Source organism: Hydra viridissima, unplaced genomic scaffold, assembly GCF_058129835.1.
Source record: "Hydra viridissima isolate aposymbiotic clone 2 unplaced genomic scaffold, HvirCarnegie_v1 scaffold_8, whole genome shotgun sequence".
NCBI lineage: Eukaryota > Metazoa > Cnidaria > Hydrozoa > Anthoathecata > Hydridae > Hydra > Hydra viridissima.
In genome coordinates this window covers 4778049-4795000 of record NW_028324307.1, presented here as the reverse complement: position 1 = coordinate 4795000, position 16952 = coordinate 4778049, and the positions used below count along the sequence as shown (strand labels likewise).

At 28.1% G+C, this 16952-nt stretch overlaps 2 protein-coding genes across 8 annotated transcripts in view; both read right to left on the bottom strand.

Moving 5' to 3' along the window:
• The window catches only part of LOC149884689 (uncharacterized), a 24021-nt gene extending 13082 nt beyond the window's left edge, over positions 1-10939 (bottom strand). Inside the window, exons 1-4 of one of the 7 annotated variants that reach the window (XM_090095082.1) lie at positions 10785-10939; positions 7873-7915; positions 3276-3392; positions 2921-3205 (exon numbers count right to left, since the gene is read on the bottom strand). In XM_090095082.1, coding sequence (XP_089951208.1) covers positions 2921-3205; positions 3276-3392; positions 7873-7915; positions 10785-10808 — 469 coding nt within the window. In that variant the 5' untranslated portion in view covers positions 10809-10939. Of the gene's footprint in view, positions 1-2920; positions 3206-3275; positions 3393-3976; positions 4102-4451; positions 4597-4664; positions 4827-4992; positions 5147-5328; positions 5640-7872; positions 7916-10784 lie in introns of those variants that run through there. The other 6 variants (XM_090095085.1, XM_090095088.1, XM_090095084.1 and 3 more) reach the window with 6 other exon arrangements.
• Positions 1-16952, bottom strand: part of LOC145186731 (uncharacterized) — a 99025-nt gene that overhangs the window by 48144 nt on the left and 33929 nt on the right. Inside the window, exon 16 of the mRNA XM_090094547.1 lies at positions 15406-15637. Within this exon, the coding sequence (XP_089950673.1) occupies positions 15406-15637 (232 nt within the window). The remainder of the gene's footprint in view (positions 1-15405; positions 15638-16952) is intronic.

Here is a 16952-nt window from a genome sequence, read left to right as displayed (position 1 = left end):
TATGTATTAGATAAAGATCCTAGCAAAGAAAATTGTGCAACTATATACCTAATTATGAAAACAAAATTTACTTTGAAAGAATTTACAAACATTTTTATGATTGACTCTACAGCAGAAAGAAGAAAAAATAAAAAATATGATCCTGAACCTTTTTTAAAAATTGTAAATTCTACAATTGTAAAGTTTTAAGAAAGGGATGTAAATACAGAAGTGAAGCTGATTCTTAAATGTGTGATGACTAAAGATAGTATAGAAAATAAGAATGAAGATGAAATTCTTTTTTACTCTAATATAGAAACAAATTTAAGAATAACTGACTTTATTGATTTATCTGATATATTTACTGATCATGTAATGGAAAACTTGTTTACATTTCAGAAATGTGGTAGTGGTTGTTCATTCATTTTATTGGTATCTCTATTAACTCAAACAGTTGAGTATAGACCACTAAGAGTAAACTCAAGTATATCACTTCCTAAGGCAATAGCTTCTCAAGTTACAATAATTAATACGCAAAATCATGATGATAAATATTTACAACTGTTTTACCAAGATTTTTTGTAAACAAATGAACATGCATTTAATGTGTTTAATATATTAGAATGAAAAACTCTTCATAAATATTATTATAGGTCAGATATTACATCTTTGGGTGATGTTTTTGAGAACTTTAGAGATTTATAAAAGCATATCATTTAGATCGTGAATGGTATTACACTGCTCCAGGACTAGCTTAGGATGCTGGTCTTAAGTTAACTGGTGTTAAATTGGAATTACTCTCATGTCCTGATATGTTACCATTGTTTAAAGAAGGTAAAAGAGGTAGTATATCTGTAGCTTCTAAGAGGTATCAAAAGCTAATAATAAAGATGAACCACCAAATTTTATAACTTATCTAGATGCAAATGGTCTTTACTTAACTATCCTCTAGCTCTTAAAAGCGTATATAAAATATGGTATAAAAATTACACATATTCATAGAGGAATAAAGTTTATTGAAGAACCAATCTACAGAATTAAATGCTGATATGAGAAAAGGCCAAAAACAAGTTTGAAAAGGACTTTTACAAACTAATTAACAATGCTGTTTTTGGAAAAAGCTATGAAGACAATAGATAATACTAACTAATATTAAGTTGAAAGTAAAAAAGTTGACTGCTTAAAAAAATATAAAAGTTGTAAAGTTTTTGGTTAAACTTTTAATTTTTTTTCTTATAGAAATATAAATGAATCAAACACATGTACTTTGGAATATACCATCATACTCAGGTTCTGCCATTCTTGATTATAGAAAAAAATTGCTTGAATTCCATTATGGCAATTTGAAGAAAAAATATGGAGAAAAAGCTGTGTTTATTAATAAATGGCAAAAGACGTTTCTAAAGACATTCAGTGATGTACAATTGGAAACTAAAGTCTTTCAATTGATGAATCAAGCACTTTTAAGGCCACAAGAGCAAATCGCTTACCACAGGAGGATCTTCAGAGAAAACTTTTCTGTCTGAATATACTTACATGTTGCTGATACTTATAATAATATTGATGCCCAGGCAACTGTGAGAAACCCGTGTTGCAGTACATTTTATCATCCTCAATAATGCTTAAATTTTTCAGTTGAAAAGTTTGACAAACTTCCTTGGTCTGACAATTGCTTTTAATTCTCTACAAATTGATTGCCTCAGAATACTTTTCTTGGTGTAAGCCATTAAACCCTTGGTTTTGGGTGCTTTTCTGTCAAGGAAATGACTGCATTTGAGAACTTTGAAAAGATCTCTTTGCAATTGGTATGGATTTCTTGTAATTGACCAGATAATCTAATTCACTTTGTTTTTGTCAACAAAACCTTTCTTGCATTTCCTTAATATATCTCCAACTGAAGATTTAGCAACTTTTGATAATTTTGCAATTTTTGAATGTAAGTAGGTTGGATTTTGAAGAAAAATGTTTTTGGAAAAAGCTAAATAGACAATAGATAATTTCCAAAACTTTTTCTGGACTGAGATACCAATAGTATTAGTAAACACAGTTAAGTATATATATATATAGAATGTCATTATAAAAAAAATTTGGAATTAATTCTTTAAGTATTTCTTGAGTTTATGCTAATTATATCCAACTGGAAAATTTTGAGCCCAGTTGAGATTAAATATATAGCAAGAAAAAGTCTATCTTCATAGCATAGAATACTTTAAGACATAAATGCTAGAACAATTTATGAAGAATAGCAAAAGACAAAACAAAATGTATTTGGGATTGAAATAATATGGAGAAAAAAACAAAATAAAGTCTTTAGTAAAGTGGATTGGTTATTCAGATAAACTCAACTTATGGATAACAAAGATTTATTCAACATTTAAAGTAATTCAAAGTTTAAGTTTACACAGATGAGTTTTGATCTTAGATACGATAAATGATGCAATAAATGATGGTTGGAAAAATCTAAGCACACCCAAGAGTTTAATGATTGAAAATGATGGTGGAAAATAATGGTCAAAAGAAAACAAACAAGCCAAGATGTAAAAAAGATACACATTGATCTTATCCTATATCTAAAAACCCTTCTCCTTAAATTTTTTGTGTTAAGTTTATACTTGCTCATAATCCATAAAAATCTCTCAACTAAAAATATAAAAAAAACCACTCAAATTACTTTTGAAAGTCTTCTAAATAAAAGCCATCAATTTTTCCACACACACATATTAGCTAAATTAATTTCATAAAAGTCACTTATCATGTGACAACTTCAAAACTGTTTAAGAAGACTAGAAAAATCTATATATTTTGGTAGTTGATCATTCTAAAAGATCTCTAACTCTGTTCTATATTTAGAGATCTTTTAGAATGATCAACTACCAGAGTTCATTAAATAATTTCATTAGTGCATAATACAAAACAAAATAAAAACTTAAAATGTATGTACTTGTTATCTTGAAACTTGCTTGCTGTTCAGACTGCTTATCTTGAATAGTATCTATTTTTAAATCTTTTTTGTTCCATTTCAAATACATTTCTCTATAGTTAGAGGATTCAATAGAAGTAAAACCAGGATAGTAACTATTTTCATGCAATAGAAAGGATGCATCATTATGATACAAATCAGTATTTGTGAAACTATTAAGTGTAATAAAAAAATTTTGATGTCGAAGATACATATTGCTTGATTTTGTAGATTGAAATGACACAGTGAATGGTTTTCCATTTAAACCTAAAAGATTTGAACACATGTAAAAAAAAATTCAAAGGAAATGTAATACATTTTATTTTTCAAATCTTACCATTTACAATAACAAATGTATCCAGGCTGTTAGAAGTAACACTAACATGTTCGTTTTGAGCATCAATAAAACAATTTGGGTCTGTGTATGATTCAATGAAGTAAGTAGAGTTCAATGCTAAAAGCAAATAAGAAAAAGGACATCAGCTACATTTTAATGAGGTTGACAGTTTTTTTGTGTGTTGCTGTTTAATTCACAGAAAACTTAAAAAGTCTATAATAAAGTCATATATAAGAATAATACATTTATTTTTTAGTTTCATGTTTTTATTTACCCAAAAATTTAGTTAAAAAGAAAAAAATACTTAACTCTTACATGGAATTAGCAAATCAATTTTTACCAATAACTCACTAAACTTTAGTCTTGAATTTAATTCAAAATATAAGTACATAACATAAAGTATTTTTTCTTACTTTTTGTTAAAATTTTTTTAAAAAGAGTAACAAATTACATCTTAACTTTTAAGTGCATATTAATGCAGAAATGCAACAAATTTATTTAACACGTATACAATATTTTTAAAATTAGTTTAAAATATCAAAATAAAATAAATTAAAATATCAAAAATTAAATTATTATTTTCATGTCTATGATTTTTTCTGATATTAAAAAAAAAAATCATGCATTTAGGGTTAAATAAAAAAACTACAAGCACATTATTTATTGACAACCAATTTAAAAACAACTATATTTTAACTTACTAATAATCAAATGCCAACTATATCTTGATTAACTATGTTTTAAATGCAATAACATTTTAGATGCATGTAAATCTGTGCTGCGAACTTTTATTAATTATACCTTTCGAAAAAGATTTTTTCCAAGTAATGTTAAATCATCGCAGGCTGTCACAAATTTGGCAACACAACAGGAAGGATGCTTTGTTTTTTTACTAGTGAAAAAATACTTTTTTCACTTGTAAAAAAAACAAAGCATCCTTCCTGTTGTGTTGCAAACATTCACTTTTTATAACTTGCTACATTACTTGCATTTTGTCAAAACAATTTTTTTTATTGTCAACAAGTATTTTACAATATCACATGTTTAATGATTAAAACATTTTACGTTAAAAGTAGACTATAAAATTAATTTTTACAAAATGTTAATGTTATAAAATGTCATAAAATTGTTATCAGAAGTTGGCATTTTTATTTGATCAAATACAAAAACTCATACTTCAAAAACTTAGTTGAACAAAAGTATCTTGAAGATGAACTGAATTATTAAAAGATTTTATTAGTTTCTTTAGGCAAATTACAGGAACATTAAATTTTAATCGGTATTTCCAACATTCGAAATTCCGATTAAAATCTAATGCCCCTGTAATTTGCCTAAAGAAACTAATATAACTTATGTCGCTTTTTTCTAACCCCGTTAGGGCAAACTGACCTGTTAATAGCAAGTTTTAAGGGCCATTTCTATAATGATTTTTTCTTATATTTTAAAGCTGTGGGGCAGTTGTCAAAATATTTTTTTTATTTGTTTGTACTTTTAAAAACATCCTACAAGTATATTCGGCTATAAACGAAAAAAAACATTTTTCGTTTGTTTACTTAAGACTATGAATTCTGGTTTCAATCGAATTTTTTCATTTCGAACTTTTGACGAAAAATCAGTAAAAATAGCAAATAAAGTTCATTTTCGATAACAAGATGCCCAAAAGAAAGAATCGTGGTTAACATCTTTCTCTTTTAGATATTCACATATCACAAGTTACCTTGATATCTGTGGATATTTGTCAAGATAGCAACATAGGTTTAATAATATGCCTTCCAGCTCACTTTTCATATATTTTGCAACCGCTAAACGTAGGTATCTATTGCCGAGTTAAGAAGGTATGGGAAAAAATATTTACGAGTGTAACACTGCAACTAAATGGATAAAAAAAACTTGGCTTTGGATAAAGAAAAATTCATCTTTGATTAAAAACTGTTTGAGTGCAGCAAAGTTTTAACTCGTTTGCATGCAAAAGCTGGATTTCAACTTGCTGGCATTTTTTAAAATTTTCTTATTTTACCAAATAAAATCAAGATAAATAAAAGATTATGTAAACCTAAAGTCCACCTTTTAAAGCTGTAATACCATCAACACCTGCAACACCATCAACACCTGCAACAGCAATTATCTACACCAGCGACGCGATACAGCCAATTTCAAAAAACATTAAATCAGGCAAAATCGGAAATTGAAATTGCACTGAAAAGGGTTCTGCAATAGAAGAATTAAACGCATGTTAAAAAAACGAAAAAATCGAACTTAAGAAAATTTGATGGTACACGTGTGACAGAAGAACATGCGATCGCAATACTCAAAGATTGAGAACAAACAAGGTCACTTAAAGTTGCAGAAAAAGCAAATAAAGTAACAAAAGGAAACAAAAACTATTGTTTTGCGTTAGTAATAAAGGTGATAATTATGAAAAGCAAACTAATTGTTCAAAGTAGGTATGTGTGTAAAAATTTCAAACCATTTATTTATTCAAGTTTTATATATGGTTCGAAAGAGCTCTGAATTTGTAATAAAATGGTGAAAACTTTATGAAAAAAGAATCATTACAAAAAAAGTTATGCTCATTTAAGTAACATTATTTTTATGAAGCATTGCTTAAGAAAAATGCAACTTTCGTATTAAACTCGCGTTCGGCTAACGGCAGCTTTGTAATAGAATCATTGTTAATTTGCGCATGATTTTGCATAGTGAAATGTGCAAAACGATTAAAAAACGTAACTAAAAGTTTCGAATTAAAGAAACAAAGTATTTTTAATGATTAAAACGTAATAGTAAAATTTATAATAAGATTTTATAAAACATGCATAAAAAAATATCGCGTTTTTTTGCAATATTTACAAAATTTATATATATATTTATGGAGGTGATCTTTAAATACATTAAAAGCCTTAGCGTTTTCGCTTAAAAAATCAAATATACTGAATTCTCTACTGTCAAAAACCGCCCCTCCCCCTAACACTATGTAACGGAAGTGGAAATACATACCTCCACTGGGTCGAAAAATACGGTATTTGGTCATGAATATTTTTTAATGAAATTTGGCAGGCACATAGAAAATAGATTTACACAGTTGACTGGAAAATTTCAAATAAGTACCAACATGCCTTCAATATCAATGCAGTGCCAGAACAGGAACACAATTTTAAATAGCAATAAAAAAACTGAAAAATTTATTACACGTAAAAAAAAACCATAATTTATTCAACATAAAACATTTTACTTTTTTAATAAAGTCTAAGCTGATATAAAATTCTAAAAAAAAAGACAAATAAATACATCGTTACCACACCGACTTCGAGCACGCTATGAAAAAAAAGGTCACAGTTTTTGTCTTTAAAATCGGTGCCGTAAAAACCCAGATACGCACATACCTATTCAAAGTGATTAAATCCAAGAAATGCAGAAAAAAGTTTTATGAAGGTAAATTAGTATGTAAAGTCGTTGTGTGTGGTCACAGGCTCTGCAAAAAAATGTTATCCTAGAAAATATGTCATCGGCAATAATTTTTTTTGCGCAAAAAATGTAGATAATAGTTTCTACATTTTTTTCACTATTATTTTACATGTAAGCAATAACCCAGTTTAAAATGTTTAAAACTTAACATTTTTAATCAAAAAAATTATATTATTGAGCAGTTTTTAATTGTCTTCATTAACAAAAAAAAAAAAAAAAAAAAAACTTGAAATTTCTTAAAAAAAAATAAATTTTTTCCTTTTATTCTGAAGTGTGACCCGTTTAAGCATGGTTTTGTTTTACTGTCTTTTTTTTTGTAAATAGATAAGTTTATGAATATAAAAATATTTTTAAATAGGTAAAAGCATTTTAATGGTTTTATATATGACATTTTTTCTTTTACAAACGTTTTCTTCGCCTCACGCTTAAATACCAAAAGATCAAATACCAAAGAACTCTGCTCATAAAAAAATCTGCGAGATGGTTGGCGATCAGAAAACTCTTTCATCTATCTTCGTCAACGCCCCTCTCTTAACTGGTTTAGATAGTATTATCTTTTTTTTTGGTACCAACAGCTGATCATTATTAACAAATCTTTACTGAATTTTTAAAATTTCTTAAAACTTAAAAACAGCTAATGTATCCTTGTGATATGTTAATAGAAGATTTCATTTCACACAATCTTCGGCATTTTGATCCGCATTCGGCTGATTCTTTAAAGAATTTTCATCATCATCATCATTATTCAATAATATTTCTACCATGTGGTGCGAAATATGTATAAATAGAAAAAATTAACAAAGCATTTCTTTAAATAGCCAGACTGACTTTTTTTGGAACTTGATGAAACGCATTGTAATTTTGCGTAAAACTATAAAGTGACTATGTTTTACTTGTAAAACTGATTTTTAGTTATCATCAAACCAAAATTTACTCTCTAATTCAAAATGTCTCTATAAGATCAAAAAAATAGCCGCTAGTTAACCTAGAAGTGCTTTTTTACATTTTAAGTTTTTTATAAAATTGGAATCAGAGTTTCAGATTTCAACAAACTAGACATTGATTTTATTTAAAAATAGTATATTGAACTTATGAATTAAAAATGCATTAAACTATTATTTAGAATTTCACTCACTAATATTAGAAGAGAGATTTTGAGCACCAGTGGACACATCAATCTAAAAAAAGAAGAAACAAATGTCATTTATAAAAGAGAAATCCCCGCCCTCACAGTATTATACTCCAGATGATAAAACATCCAATTATGGTTGACTTCCTTGTATTATGTGTCCTGTTTGGATACACGAATCATAGACTGAATTTGGTGGCATCGTTGGGGGCGATAGGATTGTGATAGTACGTGACCGATAGTAGACCTGACTTATAGAACAAATAATTATTTTTTTAATTCTTAGATTTTTATATTATCTCAGTAGTAATAAAATTGAACATTTACATATTTTATATATATATATATATATATATATATATATATATATATATATATATATATATATATATATATATATATATATATATATATATATATATATATATATATATAAGGAAGTCAACCATACTTTATCATCTGGAGTATAATGCTGTGAGGGCGGGGATTTCTCTTTTATAAACGACTAGCATGGAGATTGTGAGCGCGAGAGTATGTTTAGTCTTCGGGGAATGTGTTTGGTTACCTAGCTACGTAAAAGGTGTTAGAATGTTGGGTTTTCTCTCAGTGTTGTGTGAGAGTGAGTTTCTTATATAGTTCGTGTATGGTTCGTGTAACGATATGTTTCTAAACTTCTAACACTTCAGACATATGTGAGACTCAAAGACAAAAATCTTAATACAATTAGTAGCACTATAATTATTCTTCAATCCAAATTTAAATGAATTAATAAAGGGACTCTTATCATTCTTCTTGCTTCACTTAACAAATATTTTCAACTATTTATTTCATTCTTTTAATATTAACAAATACTTTTGATATAAAGGAATGTAAACAATAATATCCAATAAAAAGTTACTTAAAATCGTTCTCTTATTTGGACTCAAGGTTAAAGCCTTAGTTTATATTCTCACCTCAATTTTTTTTTCTCTTTGAAAATATCCTTTTCCTTCTTATTCTTTACGTCTTCTTTTAAAATCTCTTTTCTATATGTTTTTCCAAAAATCTTTTTTTAAAAATCTCCTAAAAATTTTCTTAAAATCTTCCTCAAAATGTTCTTTTAGATTCTTCTCATTAAATTCTTCCGAGAAAATCTCCTAGATTTTCTCAACCGATCTTTTTACATCAATAGATCTTTTTACATATTCCTGCAGATCTTTTTATATATGCCTGCAGATCCTTTTACATATGTCTGCAGATGATACTTAAACAAAGTGTTGTCCTAGCATAAACAATAAATTTTACTTCCAAGTTTGTCGTGAGTCATGTTTGTCATAATCATGGGTCTCTGAAACAGGTTTTACTAGGTCTCTGAAGCAGGTTTTATCTTTTGACAAGCTTTGTCACTGACCTTTGCTTTTTTGTAAAAATCATAAAATAATTGCTGAGTTATCGCGTACCTTACTAATTGATCTATTACCAGTGCAGTTACAATTAAATTTCTAGTCGTTCTTTTGTGTTTTCTCGATTCGATAACTGAAGTTAATAATTTTATATTTTGATATTGGGCGTTACCTCTGAATATACTCATGAGTGTTTCGATGTCTCGCTTACTATTGTGTAAACAGTTTTAAACTTTAATGATGCAATTTTTTGTGTCCACCTGGCGTTTCTTCTGTCTCGCTTTTTTTTTTCGATTAATGGCGGTAAAAAGTTGATCTTGAGAATATCCTCAGAAGAACAAAAGCAGTCGTAGCCACCACATTGATAACCAACTGAGTAATTGGTGGTGGTTATAGATTTGTGCCTGTTATGTGTTTAAAAGTGATTTGCCCCCATTAACAAAACAATGTAAAAAACTGGGATAGAATGTAACAGTTGGACTAATAATTTGTAGATACACATTAATACATACAAAAAACAATTATGAGAACACTACTGGCTGCACTGTCTCTAAGAGTTGTATATAAAAGAGACATGATTTGCTAACGTATCAACCAGTTTTGACTTTTTAGTGTATAAAATGAAAAAAGAGTGTTTGTTTATCTGTGCCATCAGTTGTAGGATTCAAAATTTAAACATTGCAGTTCAGCAACCAACAAGAAAATAAAATAGAGACAGAGTTTTCTAAAGTACCAACCAGTTTTTGCGTAATAAATAGCACATCGAAGTGGCACATCTAAACTTTGTCCTTAAACCAATAAAAAAAAATGCTGTGTGTTACATGTTAGGTGTCCCGGTTTAATCAACTGTTCCTCTCTACCCTAATTCATTCTATTTCGATTGCTAGAACCATATGCTTAGAGTTGATTCTCTAAAGATTTCTTCAGTTAATATTGGATTTAATCCATTTAGTGGTTTTTTATTGCTCAATTACATACAGGGTATGGGTGAAATTCAAATATGGAAAAATATGGAGAAAAATATGAGAAACAATATGGAGCAAATATGGAGAAACCGCCATATCTTAGAGTCAATTTTGTAATTCTCTCTCAGATGGCTGGAAAAAAATCTAAGTTATTTGTAGGAACTAGATTTGTTTCAGCATTATAGTTGCTACGAATAAAAGTTATGGTGAAACAGAATATTTATATCTAATTTTAGGCTAACGTACGCCACCTCTTCGCAACACCTAACCACCTTGTAAGTGATTTTCACCAAATTTTTGTGCTGTTTTCCCAAACAAAGTTTTTTTTTTTAATTTCTTTTGTAATCTTATTTGTTTTTTTTTAATCTTAAAAATCTAAACTTTTAAACTTAAAAAGTAAATGTTATTTTCTCAAGAAAGTCACTTTAGGATTTGAGAGGTATAGAGGTTTATTGTTTTGAGATTCATTTAACTGTTTTAATAAGATTACAGTCAAGTTGTTGCGTTTTACATTAGCACTAATTCTGATGATCTTTATAATCTGAAAATAAATTTAAAACAATATACATACCAAAATTAAACTGAACCACCACATATTTATCTAAATTTCATGAAAGCTTTGAAGATCTTTATTTAAAAAAAATTCGAATAAAATTTAGATAAATTATCTTTGATTCAAGTGCTACTGACATTTTCTACATATTATGCAAATCAATAACCAATAAAAGAAATCGTATTTACAAATACGGCATCATTTGCGTTTTACTTAAAGATTTCAATGAGGATAATGAAGTGATTTTTTGATGAATTATTTAAAAGAATTGTAATTCAAAATTAAATGAACATCTAATATTGATTAAATCTGGAACGTTTAATTTAGCAGTTGTCATACTGGAGACAGGGAGAATGGATTTTTTAAAAGTCTTTTTTCTAATGAAGAAGTTTGTATCACTTTCATTATTTATTACTTTATATGTCTTCATTTCTTTTAATATTAATTATTTTTCAGTCAAAAAAGAAGTAAAAAAAATCTGAGTTTTGATGACGTTTGATTGTTTAGTTTTCATTGATTGAAATTAATTTTCGCTATAAGTTTTAAATAACTTAATGAGCGGTGAAATTTTTTACAACATAAGGTTTACCCAGTACTTTTTTTTGTGTGTGTGCCGGTATTTTTTTATTTGTAATATTATGAGGATATCAGCAAAGTAAACATTTGGAATGCAACAAGCCTAAAGAGTTTTTACAGGTCAAATTGAGCTGCATTTCGGTACAAAAAAATAGCATAGATAATTGTGTAGTAAAAAAGCACTTGAAGCTTTTACAAATATTTTTAACTTTAATTTATTTTAAATTGAGAATGACAGTTATTGTTTTAAATTCAGCAGTTTCTATTTCTCTATTTCAACAATCGTTAACAGTTATTTATTTACGCAATAATAAATCATTCAGATCATTAAAGATTAGAGCTAGACATGTGAATGGTCAACACATGAAATCCTATGCTTCTCGTAAGAACTACTTGGGAATGGGAACCTGATTGTTATAAGTCATGGGTATGGAAAGGGTGAATGATTGTTAGCTACATTTTAACAAACTGAAGCAGTGTTCTTATTTATAACAAAGGCGTAACTTGATTGACTGGACCCTTGCATCTAAAGTTTATTTAAGGCCCTTTTTCAGAATATAAGAAAAGCACTCTCTGAGACAAAATACATTTGAAAAAAACACCACCACCAACAACAAAAATAAACAAAAAACAATCAACAGCATTTAAAAATTTAACTCTAAAAAATTCAGTGGATGAATTTGTACATTGATTGCTCAAAAGATTGTTTCTGGATTTGCTGCAAACATTTAATACCTCATATTTCTCATCTAATTTATTATTACACAGAACAGCTTCACACCACACACATGATTCTATTGCGGTTAAAAGAGGAGGTAAACTGATAAATTTCTGTTAGAAGGCAAGAGACTTTATGGTTTGCAAACGAAATCTAAACGAATCTGTGACCGTTTGCCAAATAATGATTTTTATGTACCATTTTTAACACAACTGAATAACATTCTAAACAAATTAATAACAAAAAAGTTTGGTGTCATTAAAATCAGTCTGAGTGAATTAGAACAATTGCTTTTGAAAACTGCCCAATGCTAAAAAATGAAGATTTATTGTGTTTTTATTTGATGAGTTCTTAATCAGATTCCTTGCTTTTAGATAAAAATTGTCCTTATTTATTTAAAAAAAGCGCATATCTCCTGAACTGGTGAATAATTCCTAATAGTAATCTGTAATCTTAATCCTGTAAATCCATTGCATAATGTATTTGGTTTATGTGAAGCTTTTGTTTTAATCTATTGTTTGATTTATAAAGTTTCAGTTTTAAATATCAATTTCAGGGGGTAATGAAATTAAGCTTGGTGTTTTAATCTTCGTTTAATTCTTAATGGACTCCGATTTCCTATCAGGATTATACTCCAAAATCAATTTAAAAGTGTTATTATTTTTAAAGTATTATTATTTTAAAGTATCATTTAAATATAAATTATTAGATATTAAACAATTAATATTTCAAAGTACTATTTAAAGTATTATTATTTTAATTTTTCTACTTCTATATGAAAATATCGAGTTTCACATAAAAGTTAAAAAATGAAGCATAAATTTCCTGTGCGAGTTTTGAATATCTGAAAACAACTTTTATCTTACAGAAAATAACTTTTATGTACCGGAAAAATATTGCTGGAAGAAAGGTGCAACTTAAAATCCACGTGGCTTTTTTTTAAACATGTTTCCTTCTTTTATCACTAAGCTTCATTTTTTGGAAACTCTCAATAACTGATAACTTTTACTCGTTTTTGAAACATTTACAAAATTCGCCTTGAATTTTTTATGGTTCTAGTGTGTATATTTCTATATGTATAATTAATTTAAATGCCGAATTGAAACTAAATGTCTCAAAGAACTTATGTCCTCACGCATTTTCACTGATTTTTTAAAAAGATACCGTCGTTTCTGATCTACCATATTGAATGGTGTAAATCTAATGTTAAATTCCTTTAAAAACCTTTATGTAGTTCCCCTATTTTTTCTACCTGGTCGGGTTTTTCAAGATTCCTCTCACTGTGGATTGTTGTAAAAGATAAAAACCAGGTGTGATCATATTTCCATAAAGGTTTCATTGTTTTTATAGATTTTTCAAATAAAAAAAGGCTACTTTTTAGATTTTTAACAATATTATTTTATTCTATCAATTTTTTACGATATTTGTGAATATATCCTAAAAATTATGTAAAACCTACATTTTTAATGCAAAAAAACGGCGTTCTGCGATCTTTACAAATTTCGATAACTAAAATAATTAATTTAGTTTTAGAGAGAGGGGGGGGGGGGGGGAGTTTAGAACGGGGGCAGCTTTGAAAAAATTCAATTTTTGAAGCGTTTTTGTATTTAAACTTTGAAGGATTTTTGTATTTAAACATAAGATTTTCCTGACCACGGTTCTAACCAGTTATTGGTTATTTATAAGATAGGATATTTCATAACATTTACGTTATAGCAGAAAATGTCAGTAGTTGAGATAACTTTGTTTAGAAAAAATCATTGTTTATTAATTAAAATGCTGCTGGGGCAGTTTTAAATAAAATACTTTTGAGTTGTTTAAACCTCTCCCACTTTATTGCTGGATTAATACGGACTGAATTCTGATTATTTAGTAATAAAAATAATTCTGATTATTTAATAATAAAAATGATTTATAAATAAAAAATGTTTACAGACAATCTATTAAAAAGCTCTAAAATGAATTATGACTTGACATATAAACAAGCAAAAGAATTAGCATTTCATATGCTATGAAACTTTGCAAATATCCTAATAAATGGATGAAAAACAAATAAGCTTGTATAGAATGGTTGAAGGGCTTCATGAAACGTCACCAAGAATTTTCACTTAGAAAACCTGAGAATACAAGTTTGTCTCGCTCAACAAGTTTTAATCACCACAATCTAAATCAGTTTTTTGATAACTATGAAAAAGTTTAAAAAAAACATTTCGCTCCTGATAGAATTTATAATATCGAGAAAACCAGAATTATGACAGTAGTACAAGCACCCCATGTTATAGCATCACGCGGAACAAAACAAGTAGGACAGTGTGTGTCTGCTAAACATGGACAGATAATTACTATGTGTGGTATAGGAAATGCCATAGGAAGTTTCATTACACCAGCCTTCATATTTCCAAGAGCACGGTTTCATGACACCATGATAAAAGGAGGACCACCTGGTTGTATTGGTTCTGCAAATAGTCCAACAAGTGGCAGGATGACAAGGCCATTGTTTTTTAAGGTTTTAGAACATATAAAAAAATATGATGAAATATAAAAAACGGAAGAGGATCCTGTTTTACTCTTAATGAATAATCATCAAAGCCACAGGAAGCAGGTTGTTGCAGGTTTTTCCAAATCTGAAATACATCCTTTTTCACGGCTTTCTTCCTGCTATGATAACTTTCAAAGTGCTGAAGTAACTAACTGTCCTCTGATAGAAACATTCAGCATAGCTACCTCTGATAATTCACATTGAATTCGTATTACACCTGAAGACATAGTTATGCAAAAACAAGATTGTATGATTTGTTATAAGGATGATGAGCAAAAAATTATACGTAATGCCTTGAATCAAAGATAATTTATCTAAATTTTATTCGTGTGGCTATTGCCACACATAGGAAATGATCATATACAGTAGCGTGCAAAAGTTTATAAACAGCTAAATTTCTCATGTTTTTTCGCCATGACTTTTTGACTTTTGACTAAAAATGAATAGATATTTTTAATAATTATTCCACTTGAAAACATCGTTCAGGCAGGCCAAAGATAACTACAGAACATCAAAACAGATCTTTGGTTAGAAAATCAAAATAAGAGCCTCGCAAAAGAGCTGTCGAATTAAATAGCATTTTGAGCAATAAATATGTTGTTAAGTGCAGCGTAGATACAACAAAATGTTGCCTGCATCAGCATAATTTGTTTGGTCATTGAAAAAAAACTGTGTAAAAAACCAAAATAATTAAAAGTTAAGAGAACTCAACATATATTAAGGTATTTTTAGTTTTAGTTTGGCTCTCAAGGTTTTGATCTTATTTTGGAAGTTTCTTGCTTTTAAATTCCTCATAACGTTTCAACTCTTGCTTTGCGTAAAAGATTAGATTTTTTTATTTCTTCTCTTTTTGGGGTGTCAATAAGAATCTTAGATTTCCCACTTTTTCTGTCTTTATTAGTTTTTAAAAAAGGTAGAGCTTTTGTATATGGTCTTACTGATTCAGGTGTTAATGTGTGCTGTGATTGTAAAGGATTACTTATAATTTTTTGCTCATCATCCTTATAATAAATCATACAATCTTGTTTTGCATAAGGTCTTCAGGTGTAATAGGAATTTTATGTGAATTATCAGAGGTAGCTATACTGAATGTTTCTATCATAGACAAAACAACGCAGCTCGACTTTTTCCTAATTTCGACTGAGTTTTTAAAAAAATGGAATTTTTTTTGTTTGGACTTTCAAAAAGTTAAACTTTTTCAAAAGTCTAAAATGTCGTTATCTAAAAAAAAAGATAAAATTTTTTCAAAAGGCAAGGAGTCGTTTTTTTGAAAAACAATTTTTAAAAATTCCGCCTTTCGAAAAGTCGGGCTTATTAAAGGATTTCGCATTTTGCTTTTTGAAAAAAGTTTTTGTTTTTTCATAACTTGGTTTTCTAAAAAAATCCAGTTGTCATTTTTTTGAAAAACTTTGACTTTTCATATCTTCGTCATTAGAAAATTAACAATTTTAAAGAGTTCAATTAAAAATTTTTTCCCCAAAAATCTTAGTCTTTTGTTTCAATAATCTCTTCTCTGTTTTATTTACCTGCTAACAGATAAAAAAAACTCAAGATTCTCAATCGTATGAAATATGTCATATATATACATGACATATTTTTTATTTCATTTTGATGAAGTATTTTTGAAAAAATTCATTAGGGGCCCTCGACTAACCATTTACCTTTATGCTATAAAATTTCAAGTTCAAATATTAAAATTTTCTAAAGCAATTAACGTTCTTGTAACTGCATGTTTTATGCCTATTTTGCCGAGTTGCAGCTTTTTATATGTATACATTGATGGATATTTTTTATATTTTGCTAATTAATAGCCGTAAAAAAGTTTTTCTTTTTAAAACAAGTTCAAATTTTGGAAAAAAAAAAAAAAGAGAGAGAGAGAAAAGAAACACCATTACGCGCTTTAAATAACGATCCGGACCTTGTGAGCCGCTTATTTTTCAAACTGATTAAATCCATGAAACAATAATTTGAGAAGTGCAGTAAAAAAAATATTCTTCGTTTTTTAAAACTCACTTTATACTACTAACTAAAAAAAAAAAAAAAAAAAAAAAAAAAAAAGTTAAAACAAGCAACAAGGGTTTCAACAATTCAATAACAAAATGTCTCATACACTATCGTCACATAATATAAAAGTGATCTTTTGTTCTTCTGATTTATTAACCATTTACAGTATCATATAGAACCTTTTGAATATCAGAAATACTAAATGGATGGATGGATGGATGGATGGATGGATGGATGGATGTATGTATGTATGTATGTATGTATGTATGTATGTATGTATGTATGTATGTATGTATGTATGTATGTATGTATGTATGTATGTATGTATGTATCTATGTATGTATGTACG